Raw genomic sequence first — 9932 nt, 5'->3', positions numbered from 1 at the left:
TTTCCGGCAGCTCATCCCTTCTGGGACGGTCTCCAGCTCTTAAGCACGCCCCCAGAAGCACATTCTGCTTTAAATTCTCAGCAGCAAGGGGTGGGGCCTTGCGAAAGCCGGGTGGCGCTGTAGGATGCGGCCAAGGCACACACACCTCCCGCCCCCAACCCCCTCGGGTGCTGAAAAGTCCAGAACAGTAGAAGCCTGTCCTAGACTATTTGTCCTAGGAAAAAGCGGGTGTGATGAAATGCCGCTGGACAACCTCCTCCCGAATAGAGGATGTAAAGTCAAGGGGGAGAATTAAGCGAACAAATTTCACAGGCTACCACATCTGCAGGCTCCCGCACACCTTTCAGGTCAGCATTGGTGAAGGACGGTCTGGACAACTGGAAATATGTCAGAGATGCCAATTTCTCAGGGGCTGCAGTGTCTGAATGGGAGTGATCTTTAGGCTCTGCTTTACTTTGTTGGAGGAAACCTGGCCCTGCTGTAGTAGTGCGGGGCACTGCAGTAACTCAGCCAACTCCATCCCTTAGAAGCCCAACTCTCACTCATTTAGCCGTTGCCAACTTACAGGTCACTTCTGGGGTTATGCCCCAAGACGCTTCCTGAAATATTCTTGTCCAGTGTCTGGTTGGAGAAATCATGTGTTAGGCATCCATATCTCTAAAAAATTAACTGCCATGTGGGTAGCAGCTTTCCTGAACCTGCTATAACCCAGAACTCAGGTCGAAGGTGTGAACGAATGTCTGGGGAAACCCTGATTTCTTGTCTTGCTCTAGATGAGCTGTCAGGGCTCCAGTCTGGGCCGATCCTGAATTTAGCTACACAGGAGGTACCTGGGAGTTGCTGTCACTGGCCACGAATCCTAAGGGAGGGAGGCTGCTATCTCTGGCCAAGTTAGGATTTACATGCCAGATGCCTACATTTTGCTAGGTGATGGCTGGTACATACCTCTAAATCCAACATTTAGGAGGCAGAGGCAGGAGACTGCTTAAATTTTAAAACCATTTTCCATTCCACCTGGCAGGAGCTACACGTTGAGACTGACTTTAGTGTAGGATTACTAGCTTGGTGGTTGAGTGCTTATTGCTCTTGCCATGGACTGGGTTCAATTCTTAGCATGTAAAGGGTTGCTCACAGCTGTCTCTAACTCCACATTCAGGGACCTGATTCTCTCTTCTGGCTTCCATGGGCACCAGGCATGCACTATCAGGCTGACATTCATATAGGTAAAATAAATATAGTACCCTATTATCTGTATCTCTCCCCTCAGGTGGCTTAGCTCTTATTTCCACATCTTTGCATCCTTCCCATTCAACCTTCTTTAAGACAATGGTAGAGAAAAACCTCCAGGTCAGGGAAAGATTTTACAACCCAGGAACCTATGAGGGCAAGCCACCCTTTAAGACTCCTAGCAATGGATATGAGTCTGGAACCAGGTAAGACTTCAAGTGGAGGGATTATGACACCAACCCAGCCACAAAACCTTCTACCTATTTGTTCTGCCTACAGGATATACTGGAGTAAAGGTGGTGCAGAAATTGTGGGAGTGGCCAACCAATGACTGACTGGTCCAGCTTGAGACCCATGTCATGAGAGGGATGGGCCCAAAAGGCCAGGCACCAGAGGCTGGATAGCCCAGAAACATAGGATAGAACCAAACAGGAATAGAGGTTGGGGGAGGCAATGAAATGACTAATGACAATGACATTCTGCTATACTCATAATCTGGTGCCTAGCCCAATTGTCAGAGAGGCTTCACACAGCAACTGATGGAAAATGAGGCACAGACCCAGTCGAAAATTAGGTGTAGCATGGAGAATCCTGCAGAAGACGGGGAGGGACTGAGAAAATGCAGTCAACTGGGCCCACAGGGGCTCAGAGATGGAGCTGCTAAACAAGGAGCCTGCTTGACACTGGTTCACACATGCTATTGTTGTGTAGCTTGGTCTTCCTGTGGGACTTCTAACTGGGAGCAGGGGCTGTCTGACTCTGATCTGCCTTTCGGACCCTTTCACCCTGTGTTGCCTCGTCTGGCCTTAATGAAAAGAGCCTAGTCTTACTGTAACTTAGTATGCCATGGCTGTTGATATCCATGAGAGACCTGTCTTCTGAAGAGAAATGGAGGAGTAAATGGGGGAGGCAGCAGGAGGGAGGGTGAAACTGTAGTTGAGATTTTAGAAACCCCATCTTAAAGAAAAAGTGTGGCTGGAGAGTTGGCTCAGTGGTTAAGAACACTTACTTGAGAACCCAGCTTCAATTCCCAGCACCAACATGTTGGTCACAACTATCTGTAACCTCCAGGGGAGGTAAATTCTAGGGGATCCAACAGCCCTCTCAAACTTCAGCAGGTACCAGGCTGCACATTAGGTACACAAAGGAAAACACCTATACACACATTTTTTTAGAAAAAGCACTTGTTAATCTCAACAACCTAGCACTGGAGGGAAATTAGGAAGGTAGTTGAATTCCAGGCTAGCCTGAGCTAGTTAGTTTTAAGACCTTGCCTATAAAAGCAGCAGCAGCAGCAGCAACAGCAACAGTCTAATTGTAGTTCTGGGAAGGAAAAACAAACAAAAACCCTACAATATTACAAACAAGATCACCACCACCCACTATAAAAAGAAATCTAGGGGGGCTGGGGATTTAGCTCAATGGTAGAGCGCTTACCTAGGAAGCGCAAGGCCCTGGGTTCGGTCCCCAGCTCCGGAAAAAAAAGAACCAAAAAAAAAAAAAAAAGAAATCTAGGGCTGGAGTTGGCTCAGTTAAGAACACTGGCTGCATTTCCAAAGGACAGAGATTGAATCCCCCATCCACACAGCAGCTCACACCATTTGTAACTTCTGTCCCAGAGGATCTGGAGCCTGTTCTGACCTTCTTGGGCACCAGTCATACATATGGTATACAAACACACACGCAGTCAAGACACTCCTTAGATGGATAGATGTTTAAACCAAAACAGCTATGGTGGTGGTGTACACCTTTTATCCCAGAATTGGAAGAGGCAGATCCAGTTCCAGACCAGCCTGGAAAAAGAAATAAAGGGGTGTAGGGTTGGGGAGGAAACTGGAAAGATGGCTCAGCGGTTAAGGATACTGACTGTTCTTCCAAGCTTACAACTGCCTGTAACTCCAACATCTGACATGCTCAGATATAACAACAGGCAAAACACCAATGCACACAGATCAAAGTATATAAATTAGAAAAAAACTATTGATGTACATATCTAACATACATGAAATCTGAAAATTGGGGTTGGGGATTTAGCTCAGTGGTAGAGCGCTTGCCTAGCAAGCACAAGGCCCTGGATTCGGTCCCCAGCTCCGAAAAAAGAAAAGAAAAAAAAAATGAAATCTGAAAATTTTATGGTATAAAGAATGACATTAGGAATAAATAGCAAGCAATTGCTTATTTTTTTAAGCTCAAGTTTCAAAGTTAAAAAGAGGGTTTCTACTCTACATGGTTAAGGTCTTTCTATAGGGAAAAGGAGAGTTAGAAGGCCACACAATAAATTGATGAGTCTCCCCCTTCCCAGCCTCTCCCCCAGGACAAAAGCTCATATGACCCAGGCCAACCCCCCACTGGCTATGTAGCTGGGGACAATGTCAACCTATGATTCTTTAGCCTTCGTCACCCCAGTAAGTGCCAGGATCCCAGGCAGGAGTGCCATGCCCATACTGGTCCTGTTAAAGCCCAGGGCTGTGCACACTAGGCAGGCATTCTACCAACTGAGCCACATCCCTAATTCCTTATAAGCTTCTCAAAGCACAAGGAACATCCAGGAAGGTAAGAATCCAAGATAGAAGAGGATCTTTCCAACCAGTTAAGTAGCCATGTCATAAGCAAGCAGTCCATCCACGGTCTCTCAGGCTGATACTATTTACTAGTCCTCACGACCCGCATGCTTATTCAACTCACTCTTTCAAATACCTTAGAATAGCTAGAAATCGGAGAACCAGGTTTATCTCTTACCACACTAACACTTATTCAGTCTACCTTACCAGAAACCACCAAGGAACCCTAAAGTAAAATATACTCATAACTAATTCAACCCACCAACACCCCCCCCCCAGCAATTTACTAAAAGGAAGGGCCAATACCAACTGAGAAAAAGTTATGTTTAATATTTGCCATTATGCATTGGGAAGACAGAGATAGGAGCATCAGTTTGAGGCCAGTGTGGGCCACATAGGGACCCACACAGACAACAAATCAGTTACAACAGACACACCTAAAAAAACATCCCAGCTAAAAACTATATATAATAAAGGAATAGCAATGTCTTTGTAGCCCTGGCTGTCTTAGAACTCTTGTGTAGACCAGGTTGCCCCTAACTCAAGAGATCCACCTGCCTCCCAAGTGCTGGAATTAAAGGTGTGCATATTGGTCTAGTAGTACTTAAGCTGGGTTTTTATGTTGTAGGAACTAACAAACTTCACAGTTTAGCACCATATTCAAAGTAGAGCTGGCTGAGCATCTCAGAGCTCCATGTTTTAATTCCGGAGACCACATAAACTGGGTATGATGGCCCATGGGTGCAATGTTAGCACTTGGGAGATAAGAGGCAAGAATCAAAGTTCTTTTTTTTTCCCTTTTCTTTTTTTTTGGAGCTGGGGACCGAACCCAGGGCCTTGCGCTTGCTAGGCAAGTGCTCTACCACTGAGCTAAATCCCCAACCCCAGAATCAAAGTTCTTTACAATACAGTGAGTTCAAAGCCAGCCTGGGCTACACAAGACACTGACATAGCATCTGCTCACAAGAGTGTAAAATTCACTGAACACCACAAGAAAAACCCATTACACCTGCTCACTCTCATGCTCTAAAGAAATGCTGAGCAGTCTCTGTGAGCCTTTCTAGAAACTCAGAAGGCCACGCCACACAGAAGTAGCTTCACAACCACTCAGAAGGCCTCACTGAGGTTGTTTAGAATTTCCAGAACAGTCAAACACAGTTTTAAATGTAGAAAACAAAATGACATTTATTTTTTTCTTAAACTCAAAATTACCAAGTAGGGTAAGAAATTAAATATAAACACAAAGTCCATCCTAGCCCTGTTTATCCAAGGCAGCATAACCAAATAGACTCATGGAGACCACCTGGTCAACAGAGGATTTATTAAGTATCTCATCGGCGTCTTCGGTCTGGACTCCTGCTTCGTCTTCGGCCACCTCTAAGGAAAATGAAAAAACAAAAGGGGAATCAGAAAGATAATACAGTATCCTTCCTTATTTATCCTGCTCATGTTCCCTTCACTAAGATAAATTTGGGGTCTCCACCCCATCATCTTTACCTCCTCTTGCCCTTTGGTGGACCACGAACAAAACACCAGTCAACACTGATTGGCTGTCCCATCAAATCTTGACCATTTAGTCCCTCCATGGCAGCCTGAGCTTCTTTGTATGTTTCATACTCAACTAGAGTATACCCCTAGGGGAACACATAAAAGTATCAAAGCTTACCCAGGAATGACATCACATACTTTTAATCCCAGCATTGGAGAGGCAGTCCAGCCTAGTTTACAAAGTGAGCCCAGGACAGTCAGAGCTCTGCTACACAGAGAAACCCTGTCCCCAAACAAGCGACAACAAAAAGTATCAAAATTCTACTTCACCAACTATCAAGTACCCTCTTCCTTAACCCAGAAATGCATACCAACCAGGAAAATTTTGCAGCTCCACACTGAAAAGTACATCACACATCCCCATTATATATACACAACATGCTCATTCTGTTAAACTCTTTCTTGTGAGTAACAAAATCAATTTCCAATGTTATTTCACTCCCTACCTGTGCTTGATCAACCCAGCAAACAAAACATAATCTATGTAAACAATGTATCTAAGAGTTGTAAGTGAAGGAAGCAAGAAAAATCTACCTTCAAGTATCCCGTGCGCCTGTCCAAATTCAGGTGGATATTTTTTATTTCCCCATATTCAGCGAACTTGTCATGGATATCTTCTTCAGTGGCTTCTTCGTGGACTCCAGTGACAAAGAGAATCCAACCTTCAACAGCTGTAGAGGAAGATGTTGTATGAACATGTAAAGATAAAAAGTCCAATACTCAGGAGACAGAGGCAGGCAGATCTGAGTTTTGAGGCTAGCCTAGTCTACAAAAAGTTTCAGGACAGACAGCCAGGTCTGGTACACAGAGAAACCCTGTATCCAAAAAAGAAAAAAAAAAAAAAACTAAAAGAAAAATCCCAAAAAGAACAACAATAAGCAAATCCTGAGATTGGTTTAAACAACTCTTTACTTTCCATTTAAGAGCCAATAAATACATACAGACTCCCCACAGGTCCTATTTACTTACAGCGCTGTGGTCCAGGTTCATCGCCATCCTGCTCCACACTGTCATAATCTTCCCGCATCCGCGCTCGGGACCCCTCTTCTAAAAGAATGCATACCAGATCACCGAAAACTGTCCTCCAAATGTGTTCCCATCGCACCCCCAAATTTGCGGACTTCTCCCTATTAGATCACTCTACCCTATTTCCCCACACTCACCAGAACCAAAACCGCGGCCCTTCCGTTTCTTCGCTTTTTCTTTTAGTTTGTGGATGCTTTCTAAAGTTCCAAGTGAGAAAATAAACAAAAATGAGTCATCTTTAAAACAAACAAACAAACAAACAAACAAACAAACAAAACTGTCTCGTTTCCTACACTATCTGGAAGCTGACGGCACGGACTCCAGCTTCAGTCCCTTCCCGGTTCCACCCCTAATTCCTTCCCAAGGGGGAGGAGTCTTATCTTTTCGAGACCCAGTTTGTTGGGTTCCATCCCAGGAAAATTTCTCCTATTGCACTCTCCTCTCGCACCTTCCCCTCTTTCCCTCTTCCCGCAGCTGCCTCCACTCTACTCACCGTCACCATCCTCATCCATGGCGAAATCCTCGCCCCCGGCCTCGTGAAGATCCAGCACGTCCGCCATCTTGCTTCTCTCGGCGCTCTCTGTGCGTCTAGTAGCTAGGAACCTCGGGAAACTGACGTAGAGGGAAAACGTCACTAGTCAGGCCGACCAATCAAGGTTGCTGTCAAGTCCCGCCCTCGGCGCGGTGAATATTCGCAAATGTAAGCGGCCCCTCTTTGGAGTGGAGATGGCAACCTGGCGTGATTAAACGCCTTTAATCCCTGTACTCCCGAGCTCTGGTGGAGCGCTTCGAGTTTGAGGCTGTAAATTACATAGTTTGTGATTGTGTTTTGGGTTTTTTGCTTTTTGGGTTTTTTTTGTTTTTTTTTTTTTTTTGAGACACGGTCTCTCTATATAGCCCTAGCTGGGCTCGGAGTTTCAGATACCCAACTATATTCCCCTTCCACATACTGCTGGAATTAAAAGCGTGTGCTACCACGACGTGCTCCAAGACTACAGAGTAAGACCCTGTCTCAAAAAATAAAAAGTAAAATAAAATGGTTTCGGAAGTTCTCCTACAGCCAAGTTGAGCAGGTTGGAGGTCGGGAGCTCAACCGCATTGGGACAAATTTAAAGGGTGAGTGAAGCCAGTGACTTTCTCTTAAAACCTTCAACTAAGAAGAAGTCCTTTGATCCAAAGCTACGTGTATGGATTTATTTAAATGACTTATAGACTGTGGCCCAACTAATTGAAGAATAGCAAGCTGTGTTCAGAAAGTTCAAGAATCTAGTAGTTGCTTAGTCCCACAAGGCTGATGTCACAGCTGGTCTAGAATCCTGAGATCTCCAATGCCGGGAAGAAATGGGCTTAAGAGCAAGGTAAAGAGCAAAAGCTTCCTCCATCTATGTTCTTATATAGACGTCCAGCAAACGGTAGGGGTCAAATTAAAGGTATGTTTCCCTGCCTTAAGATTTGGATTAAAGTAAGGCAAGTGTCTTCCTGCCTCAAGAACTGGATCAGAGGTGTGCCTTCCTACCTAAAGCTTGGACTAGAAGTGGATCAACCCACTTCACCAAACAGAAAATCTCTCAGGTGTGCTCCATTTCTGGATTTGTAGTTCATTCCAGAGATAGTCAAGCTGACAACCTAGAGTAACCATCACAGGTGGGTTTGTTTGTCAGACCTGACTGGCCTGAAACTCAATATGGATTTTACCCACAAAGTTCTGCCTGCCTCAGCGTAAGCCACCTGGATCTTCCTTATTTGTGTTTGTGTGTCCGTAGTGAAACTGAGTATAGTTGCCTGACGAGGCCAGAAGAGGATATCAGATCCGCAGGAGCTGGAGTTTCAGGCTATTGTGAACTGCCCAGTACAGGTGCTGGGAACCTAACTCAGGTCCTCCCCAAGAGCAGCAAGATTTCTTTACCTCTGAGCCATCTTGCCTCCAGCACTGTACTTAGGGAAGTAGCCCCCACCCCATAGCTTCTGTTTTTTTGCTTGGCATTTTTTTTTCTCTAATGGATTTTAAAACAAATTTACTCACACTAATATAAACAGGCAAGGTTTTCTAATTTGCATAAATAATGTAAAAAGTGTTTTGCCCATCATGCACAAAGCCCCACGATGGTTCCCATGGCCACATAAACCAAGTATGGTGATGCATGCCGGAAATCCCAGCACTCAGAGGAAGGCTCAGAAGCCATACTCAGCTACACTAAGAGTTCAAGGCCAGCTTGGAACACTTGAGTGTGGGTGTATGTGCAAGATTGAATCTTTATGGAATAAGTGTTTCAACACCAATGAGAGTGGGAGAGGGGAGGCAATAGCACCTGGACATCCATTCTAGCTCCAGTTTGTACTCTCATTTCATACTTTAAATCTACAAATGGAGCGGGCAAGCAAGATGGTATAGATACAGATGTATACCAGCAGTCAGGTCGTTAAGGGCAATGGCCCATTGTTTTTGGCTATTTCTCCAGGTCATTCTATACAGATAGCAAATGAAGTCATGTTTGGCAAATCGGCAGTACGAGCCATGCCTTCAGTAAATCACTAATAAACCAGTATCTAGTGGTTGGTCTTATTCTACATCAGGCTCACATATAAAACTTTGGGAAACGCAGTTACGGGTAAAAAAGCTAAATGATAGTTTATGCAAGGGAATAACAGCCACGAAGGGATGACAGCAGGAATGAATGCAAAGATCAGTTAGGAAGCTATTGCAGTGCTCTCTCTCATTGAGATGTTGAGGAAGGAAAACACAGACTGGAGTTCAAATATAATGCAAACTCACCAGGCACTGACTAATTGGATAATGATGGGGGAGACTTGAGGATGGACCTGAGATTTCTGCCCTAATAACAAGGTGCATAATAATGTCAAGGAGGAGCAAGTGGGGAAAAAGGGGTTTCATCATGGATATGTGAGTTATATCTGATGGTGTTGACCAGTATGTAGAATCAGATATAAAAGTTCAAGACAAGTTTGGGTAAAAGAAAGAAATTTGAGAATCATATGTATTGGGAGTTTAAGTCTCCATAGTGAAAATGAACTTGAGAAAAGGCTATGGACCAAATCCAGGATCCTTAGCTATTTGGAGAAGGGAGAAAGGCTGCCTTCCCACACAGCTGTTAGAACTCAGCTGATGACTGCCTCAGTCAACATGGCAGGATGGGACACCTGTTTGTAATTCCTGATTCTGGCAGCAGAGACAAAAAGGGTCTCTGCTTCTTTGGTCTCAAAAAACCAACAACCAGGCTGTATTAGTCAGGGTTCTCTAGAGTCACAGAAATTACAGGTAGCCTCTGTAAGGGAATTTGTTATAATAACTTACAGTCTGTAGTTCAGCTCTCCAGCAGTGGTTGACAGCTGCTGTGAATTGAAGTCCAAGGATCTGGAAGTCGTTCAGTCCCACAAGGCAGGCAGGTGCAGAATAGTGACTCTTCCTTCTTCCAACCTCCTTATATAGGCCTCCAGCAGGAGGTGTGTCCTGGATTAAAGGTGTGTGCCACCATGCCTGGATCTGGGACTTGTTTTGTCCCAGGTGACCTTGAACTCAGAGATCTCCTTGCCTTAAGCTCCTGGGATTCA

At 44.8% G+C, this 9932-nt stretch overlaps 1 protein-coding gene across 2 annotated transcripts; it reads right to left on the bottom strand.

Moving 5' to 3' along the window:
• Window positions 1-4093: 4093 nt before the first annotated feature.
• Rbm8a (RNA binding motif protein 8A) lies at window positions 4094-6970 on the bottom strand. Of its 2 annotated transcripts, NM_001271138.1 has the most exon segments (7): window positions 4094-4577; window positions 4691-5165; window positions 5286-5422; window positions 5871-6007; window positions 6306-6383; window positions 6500-6559; window positions 6856-6970. In NM_001271138.1, coding segments are annotated over 6 exon segments (525 nt in total). In that variant the 5' UTR covers window positions 6923-6970; the 3' UTR covers window positions 4094-4577; window positions 4691-5119.
• Window positions 6971-9932: the final 2962 nt, after the last annotated feature.

Source organism: Rattus norvegicus, chromosome 2, assembly GCF_021556685.1.
Source record: "Rattus norvegicus strain SHRSP/BbbUtx chromosome 2, alternate assembly SHRSP_T2T, whole genome shotgun sequence".
Lineage (NCBI taxonomy): Eukaryota > Metazoa > Chordata > Mammalia > Rodentia > Muridae > Rattus > Rattus norvegicus.
The sequence above is the reverse complement of the archived record's forward strand: the minus strand, read 5'-3'. Positions and strand labels throughout refer to the sequence as shown.

What these genes read in the sequence shown, in the direction of transcription:
- Rbm8a (XM_087619849.1), bottom strand. Translation starts at nt 6,922, where the DNA reads ATGGCGGACGTGCTGGATCTTCACGAGGCCGGGGGCGAGGATTTCGCC. An exon ending in GGGCCGCGGTTTTGGTTCTG is followed by an intron (nt 6,381 to 6,499) that starts GTGAGTGTGGGG and finishes TTCTTTTAGAAG; the next exon opens with AGGGGTCCCGAGCGCGGATG. An exon ending in TGAACCTGGACCACAGCGCT is followed by an intron (nt 6,008 to 6,305) that starts GTAAGTAAATAG and finishes CTTCCTCTACAG; the next exon opens with CTGTTGAAGGTTGGATTCTC.